The 25,026-nt window shown below is 52.5% G+C and overlaps 1 protein-coding gene across 3 annotated transcripts in view; it reads right to left on the minus strand.

The window, feature by feature from the left end:
• The window catches only part of SCYL3 (SCY1 like pseudokinase 3), a 102,584-nt gene extending 87,389 nt beyond the window's left edge, over positions 1-15,195 (minus strand). The window contains exon 1 of one of the 3 annotated variants that reach the window (XM_089664580.1): positions 14,719-15,195. In XM_089664580.1, the coding sequence (XP_089520706.1) occupies positions 14,719-14,883 (165 nt within the window). In that variant the 5' untranslated portion in view covers positions 14,884-15,195. The remainder of the gene's footprint in view (positions 1-14,718) is intronic. The other 2 variants (XM_089664581.1, XM_089664582.1) reach the window with 2 other exon arrangements.
• Between the last annotated feature and the right edge of the window lie 9,831 nt (positions 15,196-25,026).

Genomic DNA, 25,026 nt, shown 5'->3' on the forward strand with positions numbered 1-25,026 from the left:
CTGCATAGGTGTGAACCTAGCCTTAAGAAGAAAAAATTCTATTCAAGTATGCATTCTTAACTCAGAAATGACCTTGTATTGCTCTCAGCCTCCTCCAAATGACTTTGCAGCTGTGACCCGACTTCCTGCTAGTGGGTAGATAAGTTTGTTCTCTATGGTCCCACTGTATGTAGGAAAGTAGCAACCAGGGCAGACTGACAACTCATGGGGCCCCCGGGCAACTCGGGATCATGGGGCCCCGTGTCGTCACCCACAGCCACAAAAACCTATGAAAAAGCCAATTTAAAAAAGGTACCAGGGGCATCTCATGGGGCCCCCTACTGACCCCGGGCCCTCGGGCAGTGCCCAAGTGCTCAAATGGACAGTCCACCCCTGGTAGCAACCCTCTCTTGCTCACTCCCGAGATTGGACTTGGGGCTATGGGATTTGCAGTTTGTGTAGATCAGCGCACATGACTGCAACTAAACTGCATTGCTCATACCAAACAGACAGAAATGAGAGACAAAAGAAGAGGTCTGGGAGCTCACAGAGGACGTTGCAAGGCAGAAAAATGCCAAAAGACGATTTAATGAAAAATACAATACAAGGCCATTATGTAGTGAATGCAGAATAAGGACTCATGTACACTGCAGCTGCTAAACTCATATTCAGGAGCTGTTCAACGGTTTTTTCAGCATCCCCTGAACTCTCTCTGTTTTCCTATGTGTCCATGTACACAGTCATTTACAGTCCTTTACAGGCAGTTGAGTTTACAGTCATTTTTTTTAATGCACCAAACTTGTGTTAAGGAGTAGATTTTACTGGTGTTTCAAACGCCAAACGCGTGTAAGCGCGGTTAACCGCGTTTATAAGCGTTTGAGTTTAGAAGCTTTTGTTAACTGCGCTCTCTGCCTCTGTTCTCCCTATTTCTCTGAAAATGTCTGAAATAGTTAATGGTTTACACTTTTTCAGTGCATTCTGGGCATTTGGGAAGGTCTCCTGAGGTTATCTTTTAAAAACGCTTCTAAATGCAAACGCACATAAACATGCATAAACGACGTATGCAAACGCAGCTAGACTGCCGTTTTTTTAACCTACGTTTTCCAGCAGTCCGTTTCAGAAGAGTTTTCCAAACGCCCCGTGTACATGAGCCCTAAGGATATCATTTAGACCTCGTTCACACCATATGTGCAGAAAAACTGTTGGAAAAAAATGTGCAGCTCTCACTTGCAGACACACAAGTTTACATCAGATTTCATGCGCGTTTCAGTGAGTGTTATACATGTTGCAGATTCCGAACATAAAAAATCTGCATGTGATACGAGTGCGGTGTGAACAGGGTATATAGAGAACAATTGTTTTCTTTGTGCCCTTGCTCAACGTGTGCAGAAAAACTCACATTTGTGCACACTCCTGTGATGGAGGCCTTAAGCCGGTTCGAACCTCAGCCAGTTCAGCAGGGACCGGTCCAGATTTGAACCATGTATGTGCAGACAGAATGTACCCAAGTTGATTGGTTGCTTCAACCAGCCTGCCGGAGTCTACATAGGATTTTTGCTAATGGCTATTATAGCTGCTAGCAGTAATCGTTGTGTTCTCCCGGCTGGGACGGCTTCCCCCGCCAGGAGAACAAAATGGCTCTACGCGAGGGATTCTCCCATCAACACTGACTGTGTTGAATGGGAAACCGAACAATTGTCTTTCCTGCAACCTGTGGATTCAGGAAAGAAAATCGCTCATCTATGGCTGGCTTTAGTGTCACTTTAATACAGACACATCATGCAACGATTGAAAAGCTGATGAACAGAAAGTAATTTAATTTCCTATTCACTTTAAACTCTGCAAAAGGAACAGCGATTCAAAACTCTCTCTCTGAATAGGTCTGAAAAGAGTCTCATTACTGGGAGGGAAGCATGAACTATCTCCTCCATATGCAAATACTGAATGTGCTGTGTTTAACCCCTTGAGGTTTCCTTCTACAGCTCCCTTTGCAGATAGCAAGGTAGAAAAATAGTACAGCCACCTGGGATAGGACACAAAGTTCATTTCTGTTGTTGATAATTACCACGGCACAAATGCACAAACGTTGTGCCCTCCTCCTGGCAGACGTGGATGGGGGGGATGATGCTGACAGTGCACATTTAGCTATGCAAATAACACCTGAGCTGAAACATGCTGGAGGTTAAAGAGAAGTGCAACACAACACATGAGCTAGGGATCCAAATCAAAGTTATTGTTGCTGAGCTGAAACATGTCTGGTACATTCAAATGTGGATACGCTGCTAAAGAAAACAACCTGCTTCCCAGGTGTCTGTGGCAATAGAATGGGCCCTGGTCACAGCAGCTCAGTCTCCATGAACTCTGCCTCTCACCTAAACAATGAACTATCAAACCAGATTTCAACAATAGTTCCTGATATAAATCTCCCCATACAAGGAGTGTTGGAGAATGATCAGCTTTCTTGTATTTTCTACCCAAAGTTCAAATCACAAAGATTGTCATGTTTTTACTACATTTTTGGCTGCCATTACCAGATGTTCTATGAGATGCTAACTGAGAAGAGCGGAGTGTTTACCGAGCATTCTGATGAGAGTGTCACAAGGTAAAATAATGAATGCGGTACAAATAATTCATGCAGCTTGGAAGAATCTTAAAAACATAGAAGAGAGTCGTGGCAGATAAAGACCAAACAATCCATTGGGTCCCCCCCTTCAACCTTTTTATTGTAGATTAGTACCAAGGACGATTCTTACATGAATTGAGAGTGTCCTGTGTTCTGCTGGCTGCTGTGTTACTTGGAATATTCAGTCCTCTGCCCCCAGATAGTCCACAGCTGTGATCTCCCAGTGCTGCCGGGGTTAATATAAGTGGCTGCACCTGTCAATGGCACTCAAACGTGGCAACTGTGCCAATTATGTCTGCCCTCCTCTTCCATTCACAGTTGTACTAGGAGCTTGCATAATCTGCCTATCCTCTATCCATATAGCGCTTTTCATTATAGGAACTGATACTACAGCTTCTATGAATGGAGCAAGGGGGCGGGCATAGTTATCACATTTGAGGAGTGCATGTGATAGGTGGAGCCACTCATATTACCCAGCAGCACTGGAAGATCATCGTGGGAGTGTTAAGGGGGCAGTGAACTGAAGATTTTAAGGAACACAATGGCAACCAGCACATGAGAAACTCTTCATTCGCGTAAGTACTGACCCTGGTGATGATTTAGAAAAAAACAAAAACAAAAAAAAAAACCTTCAGCTTTAAAGGGTTAGTTCACCTTTACTAAAAAGCACACTATGCTGTCCCATATGGGTGGAACAGCATAGTGTGCTAAACCTACCTTCCAGCCAGGGATCCATTTCAGTCCAAGGAATGTAGGCCAAACTCTGAATAAAAATGTTTCCTAAAGCAGAACTCCAAGAATTTGTTTTCCCATGCAGTGGTTTTGTCCAGGGATGCACAGAAAGGCTATATTTACCCGATCCGTCAATTCTCTGGAAAAAAGCGTTCCCCTCACGTCCAGTGGTGGACTGTTCCTGCCATCCTCATGTCCAGAGCTGGTCCATGGGTGTGATTACATCAGGAACAGTCCATGCACAAGACCACTAGTGTGCAGGGGGGCAGGAGTGGCAAGAACCATCAGATTGCGCATTAGGTAACTATGTCTCGGCTCTCAGAACCCCTAAACAAAATGAGCAGTTAACCCATGCAGCACGGGCACATTAATAAACCAATAATAAAATATTTTCCTGGAGTTCTTCTTTAACCACTTGACCTCTGAAAGATTTATGCCCCTTCCTGACCAGGCCATTTTTTGCGATAAGGCACTGCATTAGTTTACATAAATTGTGCAGTCATGCAATGCTGTACATAAATTTATGTAATTTGTTCCCCACAAATAAACCATTTAGGTGGTATTTGATCACCTCTACGGTTTTTACTTTTTGCATTTAAAAAAAAAAAAAAAAGGCCGACAATTTTGAAAAAAAAAAAAATTTTATTTTCTGCTATAAAACAGATCCAATAAAAAAAATTATTCATAAATTTAGGCCAAAATGTATTCCTCTACAAATTTTTGGTAAAAAAAAACCCAATAAGCGTTTGATTAGTTTGCACAAAAGTTATAGCATTTAAAAACTATGGGACATACACTGGAATTTCTTTTTTTATTTGAATACTAGTAGTGGCAGTAACCAGTGACTTCTAGCCAGACTGCAATATTGCGGCGAACATTTTTACACTGACACATTGTGGGAACCAGTGACACTAATATAGTGATCAGTGCTAAAAATATGCACTGACACTGAACTAATGACACTGGCTGGGAAGGGGTTAAACATCTAGGGTGATCAAAAGGGTTTACTGTGTGCCTAGCTATGCGACTTGTATACACTAGGTGGTGCTTTTACTAGAGGAAGTGAAGGGTCGTGTTCCCAGCTTTGCAGGAACACCTAATCATTCACTCCACCTGTCAGAACAGAGCTCTGCCTTGTTTACATAAGCAGAGCTCTGTTCTGTGTCTTGCCCGACAATCGGTGGGTGATGGCAGACATCTGTTCAGCAGCACTCGCAGATCGCCTTCTGCTGTGAGTGTTCACAGCAGAAGCAATCCGCTTGTGCGCGGGCCCCCCTATTGCAGAAGTGCAAAAACACACACACTTTTGCACAGGAGGGCCGCCCTGTAGCAGTAAAACTGCTATAGGGTGGACCTTAAGTGATTAAAATTCTACAGCCTATGATGACTCCGTCCCAAGTTACTGAAGAGAGGAAGCAGCTGTTGGGACCAGCGTCCACTAGTGCCATGGGAGGGAGCACTATCTTGTTCTTTCGGGCAGCACATGAGCAGTATGTACTCTCCCGTTGCCAATGATGAGCTTAGTGGGTGCGACAGGAAAGAATATATGTTGCGTATGTGCAGCCCCAAAGAACAGGACAGCGCTCCATCCCGAACCACTGCTCCCAATGGCTGCTTCCTCCCTACAATAACTGAGGAAGAAGCCGTCAAAGGCTGCAGGAGATTTTGAGAAGACTTTTTATTGAAGTTTTAACCTACATTCTTTGAACTGAAAGGTAGTCTTCCTAGCTGTAAGAAATGTTTAGCACACTATGCTACCCTATCCATATAGGACAACACAATGTGCTTTTTGGTAGAGGCGAACTAACCCTTCCTGATGACTGAGGCTTGGTTCACATCCATGCATGTCGAGAATGCATGCAAAACTGCGCACTTCAGTTTGGTTTTGCATCTTTTTTAAATGGTCTGGGACTTTTTCCCTATATTTCTTGTTTGTAGGGCAGCCTATTGAAATGAATGGGCTGCCCTATATACAGCTCACATAAATGTGAAACAAGGCTGACTCATTACTCACTCTGCTGGAAGTCTGTTCCAAATATCAACTACTCTTTCAGCAGAATAAAACTTTACAAGGTTTGTTTTAAACTTTGCTTCTGCTAGTAAGATCCTAGCAAAATTATTTATATGTATTTTTACACCAATTTGTGATTGCCATTTATATAATATCAAGGTTTTTTTCTTTTTCTTCATTAACCTCTGGCCTTCCAGAAGATTTACCCCCCTTCCTGACCAGGCCATTTTTTGCTGTTCAGCACTGCGCTATTTCAACTGGTAATTGCGCGGTCATGCAATGCTGTATTCAAACGACATTTATATCCTTTTTTTTCTCCCCACACAAATAGAGATTTCTTTTGGTGGTATTTAATCACCTCTGGTTTTCACTTGTTGCACCATAAACAAAACAAGACCAAACATTTTGAACAAAAAAATTATAGTTTTCACTTTTGGTTATAAAAAATATCCAATAAACTCAAAGTTAGTCATAAATTTAGGCCAAAATGTATTCTGCTACATTTCTTTGGTAAAAAAAAAAAATCTTAATACATGTATATTAATTGGTTTGTGTGAAAGTTATAGCATCTACAATCTATGGTATATATATTGGAATTTACACAGCTTTTACTTTCTGACTGCCTACCACATTTCTTGAGGTGCTAAAATGCCAGGACAGTACAACCCCCCCCCCCCAAATAACCCCTTTTTGTACAGTAGACACCCCAAGGATTTTGTAGAGAGGCATGCTGAGTCCATGAAACATTTTATTTTTTGCCACACATTTTTTTGAAAATGACAATTTTTCTTTATTTATTTTTACACAAAAAGTGTTACTTTAATGATATATTGCTCATGCATGCCATGGGTATATGTGGAATAACACCCCAAAATGCATTCTTCTACTTCTCCAGAGTATGGGGATACCACATGTGAGAGACTTTTTGGCAGCCTAGCTATATACAGGCCCTCAAAATCCAATGACCACCTCCAGGCTTTCAAAGGGCATATTTCCTCATATCACTTCCCCACTACCTATCACAGTTTCAGAGGCCCTAAAATGTAAGGATAGTACCACGCCCCCAAATGACCCCTTTTTGTAAACTAGACACCCCAAGAAATTTTAAGAGGCATGGTGAGCATTTTACAGATATAATTTTTGTCACAGGGTTTTGAAAGGAAAAAAAAGAATAAAATTAGTTTTCTTTCTTCGTTTTCCAAAAACACGTGGAAACAAATGAGAACTGCAAAATACTCACCATGCCTCTTAGTAAATACGTTGGAGTGTCTATTTTCCAAAAGGGGTCATTTGGAGGGGTTGCTTCTACTATCCTGGCATTTCAGGGCCAACATTAGAAGCTTATGCCACACATCACCCACTCTTGAAGACCAAGCCTTTTCTGTCACTTTAACATGAAAAAACGTTTTTTTTTGCTAGAAAACTACTTTGAACCCCCAAACATTATCTAAATTTTTTTAAAGCAGAGGCCTTAGAGAATAAAACAATGGGTATTGAATTTTTTTACATCACACATTATTTGCGCAACCATTTATCAAATGCAAATCTTTTGGTAAAAATACACTTTTTAGAATTTGAATGCACAAAAACACAATATACTGCCCAATTGTTTTTATAAAATATAAAAGATGTTACGCCGAGTAAATGAATACCAAACATGACATGCTTTAAAATTGCGCATGCCTGTGCAATGGCAACAAATTACATACATTTTTATAATCGAGAGGCGACGCTTTAAAAGCCTTTACAGGTCATTAATGTATATTTACACAGGAGGTCTAGTGCTAGAATTACTGTCCTCGATCTGAAGTTTGCAGCAATACCTCACATGCATGGTGCAACAGCTGTTTACATACCGCCATGGGGTCAACGCTTGCGCACACAAGGGTGCTTTTTTTTTTTTTTTTTTTTTTATTTAGTTATTTTGATTGTATTATTTTTACACTGTCCCTTTCTTTTTTTTTTTTTTAATCACTTTTATTGCTATCACAGGGAATGTAAATATCCCCTGTGACTTCAATAGGCATTGACAGGTATTCTTTTTTTTAGAAATCTGGGATCTATTAGACTCTAGATATCTCCTCTGCCCTTACATCATCTGATCTCACCAACATCGGTGTAATCAGATGCTTTCCCAATTTACAAATGGCGCGGTTTATATACTGCAAAACTGAAGTGATGAAATGCTCATACCTTTCCGATTTCTTAGACTGTAGAGATGATTGGAGCCTTTCTGGTCTCTGATCAGCCCTATGGTCAGCCAGCGGATCTGCCGGCTGCATTCTCTTAGATTCCCCTGTGGGACAGGAGAACTCAAGAAAACTGTGGAAGGCGGCAGGGCGGGGGGGAGTTGGAAATCCCTTTCCACTGCTTGTAAAAACAATTCAGCAGCTAATGGGCCACTAGGATTGCTTTTACATTAAAGCCGACCTCCAATTGAAAAAAAAACAATACCAGGATGATGCCTGAGGCTACAGGCTTCATCCCAGTATAACCACTCAAATTCCAGCGATGTACCAGTACATTGCTGGTCCATGTTGGGCATATATGTAACAGCAGAGAACATGGGCATATGATGAATCAGGTCTGTGGACCAATATGACTGCAATTAATTCTTTTTTGCAATGCCCATGTTGAGGGTTAGGCCCAAAAAAGTTTTAAATTCAGAAACCGTGATAGGTTTCCATGCGAATTGTCTGGCAAGAGCTGAATTTGGGTGGGCGGCGATGTATAGTTGTATGTATAAAATTGCCTTGGCCCACAATCAATTCATACAAATCTAACGTGAAGAACAGCAGAGGGGCTAAACGCTAGTGCTGGCAGCGAACGGGGCTGATCCTTCTAACACTGCATTTTTGGCTGGGTGGGTACAGGGTGCTGGGATTAGTCCCATGTATCATGTGACAGCTCTGGGACAATCACAGCTCACTAGGAGGAGAAGCAGAGCTGTTATGAATGAGATTAATTCATAACAGCTTTGCTTACATTGTGATGTATCGCTATGCGATCACATGATCACCGAGTCCCGTTTACCGGGATCTTCATTCCGGTGCGTCCGCCGGACACAGCAGTCGTGCGGGGGGAGGGAGTGCTGTGTGCCCGCTAGGGCGTGCAGCGCCCCCCTGTGTTGGTACAGCCAGAGCGAAGTACAGGTACACCGCTTTGCCTGTAGCTACCGCCCTGCCGCAGTACATCGTCTGGCCAATGAAATGAACGTCCAAGACCTAAACGCAGTACTGTGTTTACACAGGTTTAGCAATTTTTCAGCTGCCAGGTGAGCTTGGTGCCCAAGGCAGCTTAGTGTACATGTAAAAAAATAACTAACATGTCAGCTACTGCAGGTCAGAATGATATCCATTAAAAATGGGTGAATGCAAGTTCTAGTGTGTTGATGGTTTTCAAAACAATAGGATGTCTGAGAGGGGGCATTACTGCAGTCGCCCGGCACCAACGCCGGGAGGGGCGTTATTACTGCAGTCGCCCGGCACCAACGCCGGGAGGGGGGGGGGGGTTATTACTGCAGTCGCCCGACACCAACGCCGGGAGGGGGCGTTATTACTGCAGTCGCCCGGCACCAACGCCGGGAGGGGCGTTATTACTGCATTCGCCCGGCACAAACGCCGGGAGGGGGGGGGGTTATTACTGCAGTCGCCCGGCACCAACGCCGGGAGGGGGGGGGGTTATTACTGCAGTCGCCCGGCACCAACGCCGGGAGGGGGGGGTTATTACTGCAGTCGCCCGGCACCAACGCCGGGAGGGGGGGGGTTATTACTGCAGTCGCCCGGCACCAACGCCGGGAGGTGGGCGGTTTATTACTGCAGTCGCCCGGCACCAACGCCAAGAGGGGGGGGGGGTTATTACTGCAGTCGCCCGGCACCAACGCCGGGAGGGGGGGGGGTTATTACTGCAGTCGCCCGGCACCAACGCCGGGAGGGGGGGGGTTATTACTGCAGTCGCCCGGCACCAACGCCGGGAGGGGGGGTTATTACTGCAGTCGCCCGGCACCAACGCCGGGAGGGGGGATTATTACTGCAGTCGCCCGGCACCAACGCCGGGAGGGGGGGTTATTACTGCAGTCGCCCGGCACCAACGCCGGGAGGGGGGGTTATTACTGCAGTCGCCCGGCACCAACGCCGGGAGGGGGGGTTATTACTGCAGTCGCCCGGCACCAACGCCGGGAGGGGGGTTATTACTGCAGTCGCCCACACCAACGCCCGGGGGGGGGGTTATTACTGCAGTCGCCCACACCAACGCCCGGGGGGGGGGGGGTTATTACTGCAGTCGCCCACACCAACGCCCGGGGGGGGGGTTATTACTGCAGTCGCCCACACCAACGCCCGGGGGTGGAGTTATTACTGCACACCAATGTTGGGGGGGGTCATTACTGCAGTCACCGACGCCAACGTCGGGGGGTCATTACTGCAGTCGCCCGGCACCAACGCCGGGAGGGGGGGGGGGTTATTACTGCAGTCGCCCGGCACCAACGCCGGGAGGGGGGGGGTTATTACTGCAGTCGCCCGGCACCAACGCCGGGAGGGGGGGGGTTATTACTGCAGTCGCCCGGCACCAACGCCGGGAGGGGGGGTTATTACTGCAGTCGCCCGGCACCAACGCCGGGAGGGGGGGTTATTACTGCAGTCGCCCGGCACCAACGCCGGGAGGGGGGGTTATTACTGCAGTCGCCCGGCACCAACGCCGGGAGGGGGGGTTATTACTGCAGTCGCCCGGCACCAACGCCGGGAGGGGGGGTTATTACTGCAGTCGCCCGGCACCAACGCCGGGAGGGGGGGGTTATTACTGCAGTCGCCCACACCAACGCCCGGGGGGGGGGGGGTTATTACTGCAGTCGCCCACACCAACGCCCGGGGGGGGGGTTATTACTGCAGTCGCCCACACCAACGCCCGGGGGTGGAGTTATTACTGCACACCAATGTTGGGGGGGGTCATTACTGCAGTCACCGACGCCAACGTCGGGGGGTCATTACTGCAGTCGCCCGGCACCAACGCCGGGAGGGGGGGTTATTACTGCAGTCGCCCGGCACCAACGCTGGGGGGGGGGGTTATTACTGCAGTCGCCCACACCAACGCCCGGGGGGGGGGGTTATTACTGCAGTCGCCCACACCAACGCCCGGGGGGGGGGGGTTATTACTGCAGTCGCCCACACCAACGCCCGGGGGTGGAGTTATTACTGCACACCAATGTTGGGGGGGGTCATTACTGCAGTCACCGACGCCAACGTCGGGGGGTCATTACTGCAGTCACCGACGCCAACGTCGGGGGGTCATTACTGCAGTCGCCCGGCACCAACGCCGGGAGGGGGGGGGGTTATTACTGCAGTCGCCCGGCACCAACGCCGGGAGGGGGGGGGTTATTACTGCAGTCGCCCGGCACCAACGCCGGGAGGGGGGGGGTTATTACTGCAGTCGCCCGGCACCAACGCCGGGAGGGGGGGGGTTATTACTGCAGTCGCCCGGCACCAACGCCGGGAGGGGGGGTTATTACTGCAGTCGCCCGGCACCAACGCCGGGAGGGGGGGTTATTACTGCAGTCGCCCGGCACCAACGCCGGGAGGGGGGGTTATTACTGCAGTCGCCCGGCACCAACGCCGGGAGGGGGGGTTATTACTGCAGTCGCCCGGCACCAACGCCGGGAGGGGGGGTTATTACTGCAGTCGCCCGGCACCAACGCCGGGAGGGGGGGGTTATTACTGCAGTCGCCCACACCAACGCCCGGGGGGGGGGGGTTATTACTGCAGTCGCCCACACCAACGCCCGGGGGGGGGGTTATTACTGCAGTCGCCCACACCAACGCCCGGGGGTGGAGTTATTACTGCACACCAATGTTGGGGGGGGTCATTACTGCAGTCACCGACGCCAACGTCGGGGGGTCATTACTGCAGTCGCCCGGCACCAACGCCGGGAGGGGGGGTTATTACTGCAGTCGCCCGGCACCAACGCTGGGGGGGGGGGTTATTACTGCAGTCGCCCACACCAACGCCCGGGGGGGGGGGGGTTATTACTGCAGTCGCCCACACCAACGCCCGGGGGGGGGGGGGTTATTACTGCAGTCGCCCACACCAACGCCCGGGGGTGGAGTTATTACTGCACACCAATGTTGGGGGGGGTCATTACTGCAGTCACCGACGCCAACGTCGGGGGGTCATTACTGCAGTCACCGACGCCAACGCCGGGGGGTCATTACTGCAGTCACCGACGCCAACGCCGGGGGGTCATTACTGCAGTCACAGACGCCAACGCCGGGGGGTCATTACTGCAGTCACAGACGCCAACGCCGGGGGGTCATTACTGCAGTCACAGACGCCAACGCCGGGGGGTCATTACTGCAGTCACAGACGCCAACGCCGGGGGGTCATTACTGCAGTCACAGACGCCAACGCCGGGGGGTCATTACTGCAGTCACAGACGCCAACGCCGGGGGGTCATTACTGCAGTCACAGACGCCAACGCCGGGGGGTCATTACTGCAGTCACAGACGCCAACGCCGGGGGATCATTACTGCAGTCACAGACGCCAACGCCGGGGGGGTCATTACTGCAGTCACAGACGCCAACGTCGGGGGGGGGTCATTACTGCAGTCACAGACGCCAACGTCGGGGGGGGTCATTACTGCAGTCACAGACGCCAACGCCGGGGGGGTCATTACTGCAGTCACAGACGCCAACGCCGGGGGGGTCATTACTGCAGTCACAGGCGCCAACGCCGGGGGGGTCATTACTGCAGTCACAGGCGCCAACGCCGGGGGGGTCATTACTGCAGTCACAGGCGCCAACGCCGGGGGGGTCATTACTGCAGTCACAGGCGCCAACGCCGGGGGGGTCATTACTGCAGTCACAGGCGCCAACGCCGGGGGGTCATTACTGCAGTCACAGGCGCCAACGCCGGGGGGTCATTACTGCAGTCACAGGCGCCAACGCCGGGGGGTCATTACTGCAGTCACAGGCGCCAACGCCGGGGGGTCATTACTGCAGTCACAGGCGCCAACGCCGGGGGGTCATTACTGCAGTCACAGGCGCCAACGCCGGGGGGTCATTACTGCAGTCACAGGCGCCAACGCCGGGGGGTCATTACTGCAGTCACAGGCGCCAACGCCGGGGGGTCATTACTGCAGTCACAGGCGCCAACGCCGGGGGGTCATTACTGCAGTCACAGGCGCCAACGCCGGGGGGTCATTACTGCAGTCACAGGCGCCAACGCCGGGGGGTCATTACTGCAGTCACAGGCGCCAACGCCGGGGTTTCATTACTGCAGTCACAGGCGCCAACGCCGGGGTTTCATTACTGCAGTCACAGGCGCCAACGCCGGGGTTTCATTACTGCAGTCACAGGCGCCAACGCCGGGGTTTCATTACTGCAGTCACAGGCGCCAACGCCGGGGGGTCATTACTGCAGTCACAGGCGCCAACGCCGGGGGGTCATTACTGCAGTCACAGGCGCCAACGCCGGGGGGTCATTACTGCAGTCACAGGCGCCAACGCCGGGGGGTCATTACTGCAGTCACAGGCGCCAACGCCGGGGGGTCATTACTGCAGTCACAGGCGCCAACGCCGGGGGGTCATTACTGCAGTCACAGGCGCCAACGCCGGGGGGTCATTACTGCAGTCACAGGCGCCAACGCCGGGGGGTCATTACTGCAGTCACAGGCGCCAACGCCGGGGGGTCATTACTGCAGTCACAGGCGCCAACGCCGGGGGGTCATTACTGCAGTCACAGGCGCCAACGCCGGGGGGTCATTACTGCAGTCACAGGCGCCAACGCCGGGGGGTCATTACTGCAGTCACAGGCGCCAACGCCGGGGGGTCATTACTGCAGTCACAGGCGCCAACGCCGGGGGGTCATTACTGCAGTCACAGGCGCCAACGCCGGGGGGTCATTACTGCAGTCACAGGCGCCAACGCCGGGGGGTCATTACTGCAGTCACAGGCGCCAACGCCGGGGGGTCATTACTGCAGTCACAGGCGCCAACGCCGGGGGGTCATTACTGCAGTCACAGGCGCCAACGCCGGGGGGTCATTACTGCAGTCACAGGCGCCAACGCCGGGGGGTCATTACTGCAGTCACAGGCGCCAACGCCGGGGGGTCATTACTGCAGTCACAGGCGCCAACGCCGGGGGGTCATTACTGCAGTCACAGGCGCCAACGCCGGGGGGTCATTACTGCAGTCACAGGCGCCAACGCCGGGGGGTCATTACTGCAGTCACAGGCGCCAACGCCGGGGGGTCATTACTGCAGTCACAGGCGCCAACGCCGGGGGGTCATTACTGCAGTCACAGGCGCCAACGCCGGGGGGTCATTACTGCAGTCACAGGCGCCAACGCCGGGGGGTCATTACTGCAGTCACAGGCGCCAACGCCGGGGGGTCATTACTGCAGTCACAGGCGCCAACGCCGGGGGGTCATTACTGCAGTCACAGGCGCCAACGCCGGGGGGTCATTACTGCAGTCACAGGCGCCAACGCCGGGGGGTCATTACTGCAGTCACAGGCGCCAACGCCGGGGGGTCATTACTGCAGTCACAGGCGCCAACGCCGGGGGGTCATTACTGCAGTCACAGGCGCCAACGCCGGGGGGTCATTACTGCAGTCACAGGCGCCAACGCCGGGGGGTCATTACTGCAGTCACAGGCGCCAACGCCGGGGGGTCATTACTGCAGTCACAGGCGCCAACGCCGGGGGGTCATTACTGCAGTCACAGGCGCCAACGCCGGGGGGTCATTACTGCAGTCACAGGCGCCAACGCCGGGGGGTCATTACTGCAGTCACAGGCACCAACGCCGGGGGGTCATTACTGCAGTCACAGGCACCAACGCCGGGGGGTCATTACTGCAGTCACAGGCACCAACGCCGGGGGGTCATTACTGCAGTCACAGGCACCAACGCCGGGGGGTCATTACTGCAGTCACAGGCACCAATGTCGGGGGAGGGGGGTTATTACTGCAGTCACAGACACGAATGTCGCCCCCTCTTTCACAATGACCTCCATTTGTCTGAAATCATAGCTCAGTACAGCTTGCTAATACAACAAGTAAACCTCCACATACTGCCATTTTATTTTGTCCTTTGGATATAATGCTGCTGTAGATCTTACAATCTGATTGCACAATCTCAGTTACATCTTCCTGGACGATGTCATAGAAGGACAATCCTATGTTCTCCTATTCCAGCACATGTCCTTATAGAACATGGACAGCACACTGTACAATCAGATGGTATGGTGACCCTGCACCTCTCCCATACAGAGCTGCCAAAGCCTGGATGTCTCTGCCCCCCCCCCCAAGCAGTGACCAGCTGAGCCATGATTGGACGGTCACCTTTGTCAGTAGATACATGACAGCTCCAGTGATGTCCCATCTCATACCTTAGCGGCTTTATCCACCTTCTCCTGGTTCTCCAGCTGATAGACGAAGACTGAGGCCAGGCGTCCATCCTGGAGGAGAGCCGGGTATATGGTGAGCCCAGAGGGCTGGCTCCACGGGGGATCCTGGAGGGTGAATCCCCTCAGAGAGCTGCTCTCCGATCCCATGATCCTGCAGCCGTATGCAGGAATGGCCGCCCTGATCCCCGCCAACTGAGCGGACAGTCTGCCCCTTCCCCGGAATCCGAGCTCCCGATACAAGGACAGGCAGGCGGACAGATCACACTCCGCACCTAGAGCTCCCTGCCTGCAGGACTCCGATCCCTTCACTCCTCACCATTCCATATCAGCCCCAGGCCCCGCACACACCCCGCTCTCATCGTGTCACAACCGAGCCCCCGACCAATTCAATACACAGCCGTCCCGTCACCCGGATACCATCCCTGACAGCGAAACAGGACATTCACACTGTACGCCCCGCCTCCTAACCCGGAACTACCTATCACTAGAGACCGCACCACCCTGTACCGCCCATCAGAGGCCACACCGCCCCGTACCGCCCCTCAGAGGCCGCGCCGCGCCGCCCCGTACCGCCCATCAGAGGCCGCGCCGCCCCGTACCGCCCATCAGAGGCCACGCCGCCCCGTTCCGCCCATCAGAGGCCGCTGCGTCCTGTACCGCCCTTTCGTGGGCGCACCACCTTTACCGCCCACTGAAGATCCACTGCCCTGTTCGCCCACTAGAGGCCGAACCGTCCTGTACCGCCCATAGACCAGTCCGTAATCCCTAAGTCTGTACCGCCCACTGAAGGGTGCACCGCACTGTACCGCCCCCTGGACAGTTAACCCATTACTTACTGTGAAAGCTCATTCCAGTGCAATACTCTGACCAGAGCTTTTCATGTTCTTTCAGCATACTTAAGTCACAACAAATGTAAAATCATATATTCATCTCCTGATTGTATTCAGTCATTTCTATCCTACTGCTATCACTCTGAGGCTCCATGCACACTGACGGTTTTTGAAGCTCATAGAAGCTGCTATTAGCAATTTTTTCTGCTCCTAGAAGCCAACAGTGTTCTCTGGTGTGTCCATGCACACCATTTTATTTTTTATGTTTCAGTGTTTAGGAGCAGAAAAAAAAGAGTTTTTGGGAGCGTTTTCCATGCAGAAAAAACTGAACTCTCCTAAACACTTCTGAGTGCGACTAAAACACTCCTGGCAGCTTTTACCGAGCGGTGTTTTTCTTCACGTATTGTAAAAATGCTAATAAAACGCTAACGCTCCTAAACGCTGCTACAAGCCCGCACAAAAAGCTTATCAGCGTGTTTCAATCAGCAGTTTTTTTTTCTAGTGTTTTTCAAGACTCTGAAAAGTACTAGTGTGTATGGAGTGTGCATGGAGCATGAATAATCATGCCTTTCCTGACAGACTCCATGGTAGCATACATGTGGGTTAGTCCCGCCCTCTCCTATAGGACCCCACTCCCACAAATCTTTGCTCCTCACCACAGGCCGTGTTCTTCTCCTATGGACCTAGTGCAAGTCTTACCTGGTTCCCTCATACAAGATGGCCGGTGACCAAGGCCTGGCAAGCCTTTCCGGGAGATGCGAGGTGACGTGGGTCCCCAGCTAAAGGCGGGGTATTGGACACAACAGATGGATGCGGAGCAGGGTTCCCTCATCAAATTCCAGTGTTCCCCAGCTAAAGGCGGGGTATTGGACACTGCAGATGGATGCGGAGCCGGGAGTGCGGAGCAGGGTTCCCTCATCAAATTCCAGTGTTCCCCAGCTAAAGGCAGGGTATTGGACACTGCAGATGGATGCGGAGCCGGGAGTGCGGAGCAAGGTTCCCTCATCAAATTCTAGTGTTCCCCCGCTAAAGGCGGGGTATAGGGCGCGGCAGATGGATACGGAGCCGGGAGTGCGGAGCAGGGTTCCCTCATCAAATTCCAGTGTTCCCCAGCTAAAGGCGGGGTATTGGACACTGCAGATGGATGCGGAGCCGGGAGTGCAGAGCAGTGTTCCCCAGCTAAAGGCGGGGTATAGGGCGCGGCAGATGGATGCAGAGCCAGGAGTGCGGAGCAGGGTTCCCTCATCAAATTCCAGTGTTGCCCAGCTAAAGGCGGGGTATTGGACACTGCAGATGGATGTGGAGCCGGGAGTGCGGAGCAAGGTTCCCTCATCAAATTCCAGTGTTCCCCCGCTAAAGGCGGGGTATAGGGCGCGGCAGATGGATACGGAGCCGGGAGTGCGGAGCAGGGTTCCCTCATCAAATTCCAGTGTTCCCCAACTAAAGGTGGGGTATTGGACACTGCAGATGGATGCAGAGCAGGGTTCCCTCATCAAATTCCAGTGTTCCCCAGCTAAAGGCGGGGTATAGGGCGCGGCAGATGGATGCAGAGCCAGGAGTGCGGAGCAGGGTTCCCTCATCAAATTCCAGTGTTCCCCAGCTAAAGGCGGGGTATTGGACACGGCAGATGGATGCGGAGCCGGGAGTGCGGAGCAGGGTTCCCTCATCAAATTCCAGTGTTCCCCAGCTAAAGGCGGGGCATTGGACACTGCAGATGGATGCGGAGCCGGGAGTGCGGAGCAGGGTTCCCTCATCAAATTCCAGTGTTCCCCTGCTAAAGGTGGGGTATAGGGCGTGGCAGATGGATGTGGAGCCGGGAGTGCGGAGCAGGGTTCCCTCATCAAATTCCAGTGTTCCCCAGCTAAAGGCGGGGTATTGGACACGGCAGATGGATGCGGAGCCGGGAGTGCGGAGCAGGGTTTCCTCATCAAATTCCAGTGTTCCCCAGCTAAAGGCGGGGTATTGGACACTGAAGATGGATGTGGAGCCGGGAGTGCGGAGCAGGGTTCCCTCATCAAATTCCAGTGTTCCCCAGCTAAAGGCGGGGTATTGGACACGGTAGATGGATGCGGAGCCGGGAGTGCGGAACAGGGTTCCCTCATCAAATTCCAGTGTTCCCCTGCTAAAGGTGGGGTATAGGGCGTGGCAGATGGATGCGGAGCCGGGAGTGCGGAGCAGGGTTCCCTCATCAAATTCCAGTGTTCCCCAGCTAAAGGCGGGGTATTGGACACTGCAGATGGATGCGGAGCCGGGAGTGTGGAGCAGGGTTCCCTCATCAAATTCCAGTGTTCCCCAGCTAAAGGCGGGGTATTGGACACTGCAGATGGATGCGGAGTCGGGAGTGAGGAGCAGGGTTCCCTCATCAAATTCCAGTGTTCCCCCGCTAAAGGCGGGGTATAGGGCGCGGCAGATGGATGCGGAGGCAGGAGTGCGGAGCAGGGTTCCCTCATCAAATTCCAGTGTTCCCCAGCTAAAGGCGGGGTATTGGACACTGCAGATGGATGCGGAGCCGGGAGTGCGGAGCAGGGTTTCCTCATGAAATTCCAGTGTTCCCCAGCTAAAGGCGGGGTATTGGACACTGCAGAAGGATGCGGAGCCGGGAGTGCAGAGCAGGGTTCCCTCATCAAATTCCAGTGTTCCCCAGCTAAAGGCGGGGTATTGGACACTGCAGATGGATGCGGAGTCGGGAGTGCAGAGCAGGGTTCCCTCATCAAATTCCAGTGTTCCCCAGCTAAAGGCGGGGTATAGGGCGCGGCAGATGGATGCGGAGCCGGGAGTGCGGAGCAGGATTTCCTCATCAAATTCCAGTGTTCCCCAGCTAAAGGCGGGGTATTGGACACTGCAGATGGATGCGGAGCCGGGAGTGCGGAGCAGGGTTCCCTCATCAAATTCCAGTGTTCCCCTGCTAAAGGTGGGGTATAGGGCGTGGCAGATGGATGCGGAGCCGGGAGTGCGGAGCAGGGTTCCCTCATCAAATTCCAGTGTTCCCCTGCTAAAGGCGGGGTATTGGACACTGCAGATGGATGCGGAGCCGGGAGTGCGGAGCAGGGTTTCCTCATCAAATTCCAGTGTTCCCCAGCTAAAGGCGGGGTATTGGACACTGCAGATGGATGTGGAGCCGGGAGTGCGGAGCAGTGTTCCCTCATCAAATTCCAGTGTTCCCCAGCTAAAGGAGGGGTATTGGACACGGTAGATGGATGCGGAGCCGGGAGTGCGGAGCAGGGTTCCCTCATCAAATTCCAGTGTTCCCCTGCTAAAGGTGGGGTATAGGGCGTGGCAGATGGATGCGGAGCCGGGAGTGCGGAGCAGGGTTCCCTCATCAAATTCCAGTGTTCCCCAGCTAAAGGCGGGGTATTGGACACGGCAGATGGATGCGGAGCCGGGAGTGCGGAGCAGGGTTTCCTCATCAAATTCCAGTGTTCCCCAGCTAAAGGCGGGGTATTGGACACTGCAGATGGATGTGGAGCCAGGAGTGCAGAGCAGGGTTCCCTCATCAAATTCCAGTGTTCCCCAGCTAAAGGCGGGGTATTGGACACTGCAGATGGATGCGGAGCCGGGAGTGCGGAGCAGGGTTTCCTCATGAAATTCCAGTGTTCCCCAGCTAAAGGCAGGGTATTGGACACTGCAGAAGGATGCGGAGCCGGGAGTGCAGAGCAGGGTTCCCTCATCAAATTCCAGTGTTCCCCAGCTAAAGGCGGGGTATTGGACACTGCAGATGGATGCGGAGTCGGGAGTGCAGAGCAGGGTTCCCTCATCAAATTCCAGTGTTCCCCAGCTAAAGGCGGGGTATTGGACACTGCAGATGGGTGCGGAGCCGGGAGTGCGGAGCAGGGTTCCCTCATCAAATTCCAGTGTTCCCTCGCTAAAGGAGGGGTATAGGGCGCGGCAGATGGATGCGGAGCCGGGAGTGCGGAGCAGGATTTCCTCATCAAATTCCAGTGTTCCCCAGCTAAAGGCGGGGTATTGGACACTGCAGATGGATGCGGAGCCGGGAGTGCGGGGCAGGGTTCCCTCATCAAATTCCAGTGTTCCCCAGCTAAAGGCGGGGTATTGGACACGGTAGATGGATGCGGAGCCGGGAGTGCGGAGCAAGGTTCCCTCATCAAATTCCAGTGTTCCCCAGCTAAAGGCGGGGTATTGGACACTGCAGATGGATGCGGAGCCAGGAGTGCGAAGCAGGGTTCCCTCATCAAATTCCAGCGTTCCCCAGCTAACGGCAGGGTATTGGACACGGCAGATGAATGCGGAGCCGGGAGTGCGGAGCAGGGTTCCCTCATCAAATTCCAGTGTTCCCCAGCTAAAGGCGGGGTATTGGACACGGTAGATGAATGCGGAGCCGGGTGTGCGGAGCAGGGTTCCCTCATCAAATTCCAGTGCTCCCCCGCTAAAGGCGGGGTATAGGGCGCGGCAGATGGATGCGGAGCCAGGAGTGCGGAGCAGGGTTTCCTCATGAAATTCCAGTGTTCCCCAGCTAAAGGCGGGGTATTGGACACTGCAGATGGATGCGGAGCCGGGAGTGCGGAGCAGGGTTTCCTCATCAAATTCCAGTGTTCCCCAGCTAAAGGCGGGGTATTGGACACTGCAGATGGATGTGGAGCCGGGAGTGCGGAGCAGGGTTCCCTCATCAAATTCCAGTGTTCCCCAGCTAAAGGAGGGGTATTGGACACGGTAGATGGATGCGGAGCCGGGAGTGCGGAGCAGGGTTCCCTCATCAAATTCCAGTGTTCCCCAGCTAAAGGCGGGGTATTGGACACTGCAGATGGATGCGGAGCCGGGAGTGTGGAGCAGGGTTCCCTCATCAAATTCCAGTGTTCCCCAGCTAAAGGCGGGGTATTGGACACTGCAGATGGATGTGGAGTCGGGAGTGCGGAGCAGGGTTCCCTCATCAAATTCCAGTGTTCCCCCGCTAAAGGCGGGGTATAGGGCGCGGCAGATGGATGCGGAGCCAGGAGTGCGGAGCAGGGTTCCCTCATCAAATTCCAGTGTTCCCCAGCTAAAGGCGGGGTATTGGACACTGCAGATGGATGCGGAGCCGGGAGTGCGGAGCAGGGTTTCCTCATGAAATTCCAGTGTTCCCCAGCTAAAGGCGGGGTATTGGACACTGCAGAAGGATGCAGAGCCGGGAGTGCAGAGCAGGGTTCCCTCATCAAATTCCAGTGTTCCCCAGCTAAAGGCGGGGTATTGGACACTGCAGATGGATGCGGAGTCGGGAGTGCAGAGCAGGGTTCCCTCATCAAATTCCAGTGTTCCCCAGCTAAAGGCGGGGTATTGGACACTGCAGATGGGTGCGGATCCGGGAGTGCGGAGGAGGGTTCCCTCATCAAATTCCAGTGTTCCCCAGCTAAAGGCGGGGTATAGGGCGCGGCAGATGGATGCGGAGTCGGGAGTGCGGAGCAGGGTTCCCTCATCAAATTCCAGTGTTCCCCCGCTAAAGGCGGGGTATAGGGCGCGGCAGATGGATGCGGAGCCGGGAGTGCGGAGCAGGATTTCCTCATCAAATTCCAGTGTTCCCCAGCTAAAGGCGGGGTATTGGACACTGCAGATGGATGCGGAGCCGGGAGTGCGGAGCAGGGTTCCCTCATCAAATTCCAGTGTTCCCCAGCTAAAGGCGGGGTATTGGACACGGTAGATGGATGCGGAGCCGGGAGTGCGGAGCAAGGTTCCCTCATCAAATTCCAGTGTTCCCCAGCTAAAGGCGGGGTATTGGACACTGCAGATGGATGCGGAGCCGGGAGTGCGGAGCAGGGTTCCCTCATCAAATTCCAGTGTTCCCCAGCTAACGGCAGGGTATTGGACACGGCAGATGAATGCGGAGCCGGGAGTGCGGAGCAGGGTTCCCTCATCAAATTCCAGTGTTCCCCAGCTAAAGGCGGGGTATTGGACACGGTAGGTGAATGCGGAGCCGGGAGTGCGGAGCAGGGTTCCCTCATCAAATTCCAGTGTTCCCCAGCTAAAGGCGGGGTATTGGACACGGTAGATGGATGCGGAGCCTGGAGTGCGGAGCAGGGTTCCCTCATCAAATTCCAGTGTTCCCCCGCTAAAGGCGGGGTATAGGGCGCGGCAGATGGATGCGGAGCCAGGAGTGCGGAGCAGGGTTCCCTCATCAAATTCCAGTGTTCCCCAGCTAAAGGCGGGGTATTGGACACTGCAGATGGATGCGGAGCCGGGAGTGCGGAGCAGGGTTTCCTCATGAAATTCCAGTGTTCCCCAGCTAAAGGCGGGGTATTGGACACTGCAGAAGGATGCGGAGCCGGGAGTGCAGAGCAGGGTTCCCTCATCAAATTCCAGTGTTCCCCAGCTAAAGGCGGGGTATTGGACACTGCAGATGGATGCGGAGTCGGGAGTGCAGAGCAGGGTTCCCTCATCAAATTCCAGTGTTCCCCAGCTAAAGGCGGGGTATTGGACACTGCAGATGGATGCAGATCCGGGAGTGCGGAGCAGGGTTCCCTCATCAAATTCCAGTGTTCCCCAGCTAAAGGCGGGGTATAGGGCGCGGCAGATGGATGCGGAGCCGGGAGTGCGGAGCAGGGTTCCCTCATCAAATTCCAGTGTTCCCCCGCTAAAGGCGGGGTATAGGGCGCGGCAGATGGATGCGGAGCCGGGAGTGCGGAGCAGGATTTCCTCATCAAATTCCAGTGTTCCCCAGCTAAAGGCGGGGTATTGGACACTGCAGATGGATGCGGAGCCGGGAGTGCGGAGCAGGGTTCCCTCATCAAATTCCAGTGTTCCCCAGCTAAAGGCGGGGTATTGGACACGGTAGATGGATGCGGAGCCGGGAGTGCGGAGCAGGGTTCCCTCATCAAATTCCAGTGTTCCCCAGCTAAAGGCGGGGTATTGGACACGGTAGATGGATGCGGAGCCGGGAGTGCGGAGCAAGGTTCCCTCATCAAATTCCAGTGTTCCCCAGCTAAAGGCGGGGTATTGGACGCTGCAGATGGATGCGGAGCCGGGAGTGCGGAGCAGGGTTCCCTCATCAAATTCCAGTGTTCCCCAGCTAAAGGCGGGGTATAGGGTGCGGCAGATGGATGCGGATCCGGGAGTGCGGAGCAGGGTTCCCTCATCAAATTCCAGTGTTCCCCAGCTAAAGGCGGGGTATTGGACACAGCAGATGGATGCGGAGTCGGGAGTGCGGAGCAGGGTTCCCTCATCAAATTCCAGTGTTCCCCAGCTAATAGAGGAGTGGAAATGAGCAAACAGGATTCAGTGCCTGGAAGAGCTCAGGTCTGCCAATGGCGGGCAAGCGGATTGGCCATGTAGTGCCCAATCAGACGAGGCGGTCTCCAGTTGTGGCCGTGTGGGGTTGGTACGCAGTACCCATGTTCGGGTCTCTGGCGTACTGCACATCAGCAAGTCGGTCTCGGAACAAGGCTTAGCTTCACACATGTGCAGTACGGCAAGATGGCAGCGCTCGCGCAGGTGTCCTGGGGTCCGGCGCATGTGCAGTACCGTGGTGGTGACGTCACAGTCCTGCCAACATTTAGAGCCTTGGAAGTCGATGACACTCACCCCCTGGATGTAGGTGAGACCTTAACCACTAGCCTACAGGGCACTTATACCCCCTTCCTGCCCAGGCCAATTTCCAGCTTTCAGCGCTGTTGCACTTTGAATGACAATTGCATGGTCATACAACACTGTACTCATATGAAATTTTTATAATTTTTTTGTGAGAGACAGAGCTTTATTTTGGTGGTATTTAATCACCTCTGGGTTTTTTATTTTTTTCTTAAACAAACCAAAAACCACTGAAAATTTTGAAAAAAAATGTTTTTTCTTAGTTTTTGTTTTAATATTTTGTAAATAAGTGATTTTTCTCCTTCACTGATGTGCGCTAATATGGCTGCAGTGATGGGCACTGATAGGCTGCACTGATGGACACTGATAGGTGGCACTGATGAGGAGGCACTGATGGGCATTGACAGGCATCACTGATGGGCACTGAAAGGCAGCACTCATATATGGCACTGATAGGCGGCACTGATTGTAGCTGGCCAGCTAAGACCAGTCTTAGGTTGTTAATATGGTTCACATATATGTGTATACCAAACCTGCCAATAACATCAGTATAGTATATATGTGCATATGTTAAAGCCAAAAGCAAAATCATTGCTGTAATTTATGTCTTTGATTGTTATATGACATTTATATATTCATTGTGTTAGCAGAAGCAGAAAAGGAAAATATGCCTTTAAGAGTTAGTTAAAGAAGAGCCAATCACAGACAGCCTCACACTGTACAGAGCCTTAACCAATCCCAGCCAGTTTCACATCTATGCCTGTGTAAAACTTCCTGCTAGGATTTTCTAGAGACACATGCTCACCAGACAGAAGAGGAAACAGACAGTTCCAATCAGAAGAGCTTTATGGAGGCAGAGCAGGCCAAATAGGTATTTAATGCACTTGTGTGTTCCTCTATTGTTTGGCAGTGCAGGTGGATCTGTGTGTTGAAACTGTTGTGTGTGTTTTACTTGTAGTTCCACCGAACGAACGAACGAACTTATCGAATCGAATATAGCAAATCGAATTTACTGAATCTAACGAATTTATCAATCTATTGAATCAACCCAATGTAATACAAGTTAAAACCATTGTAATATGAAAGAAATAAGCCATTGTAAGCAGTTATATGAAGAAGATTGAAGTTATTAAAGAAGTTAACTAAAGTATTCGGTGTGCTCTTTAAACCTACTGCATCCATAGAGTGGCATTGGAGGAATGACAGAGTAAAGTCAGTCCAATCAAACAAAAGAAACAGCAATTGCATAATTTTTCTAATGCCACAGCGCACTAGGCACCAAAGGGTGCTGCGCCTGCCACAGTGGAACTATTACCCTCAGAGGTCAAGCAACAGCGCTCCTCAAATTGCACAGTAAAGAGTACACTAGAGAAATAGAGCGCCATCATATACCACCACGCGGAGACACCTCAGCGGAAAAACAGTACAGGTCATAGCACGTGCGCATTAGTCAGACTGCAGCCGACTCTTAAAGTGGCATAACGGCAAAGGCAAGACAGTCAGAGAAAGAGCGCCAAACCTCCTGCACCCCTAGAGAGAGAAAGATGCATGGGGGGAGGGCCAGAGTCCAGAGCTAGAGTGCCCGCACCGCTATCCATCAAGAGACCACGTGTTGCATCCAGAGAGTTCACGATACTAATCGCAAGTCACCGCAGAGCATCACAAAGTCACCGCAGAGCATCGAAAGTCACCGCAGAGCATCGCAAGTCACCGCAGAGCATCGCAAGTTACCGCAGAGCATTGCAAAGTCACCGCATCAAGAAAAGTCTCCTTTAAGACTGACATTTGTTTCTGCAACCTTCAGATCACGGTATCCTGTTCTTCAATTAAGGTCAGAGCTTTCCTTTATTACTCACTTATGCACATAGGTTTCTGCAAGAGACATTTTTGTGCTCAAGAGAATACAGACTTTTAATAAAAGAGAGGCATTTATAGTATATGATTCTGA

The sequence above is a fragment of the Staurois parvus genome, unplaced genomic scaffold (genome assembly GCF_062004578.1).
Source record: "Staurois parvus isolate SC_StPar_1 unplaced genomic scaffold, SC_StPar_1.0 ptg001955l, whole genome shotgun sequence".
Lineage (NCBI taxonomy): Eukaryota > Metazoa > Chordata > Amphibia > Anura > Ranidae > Staurois > Staurois parvus.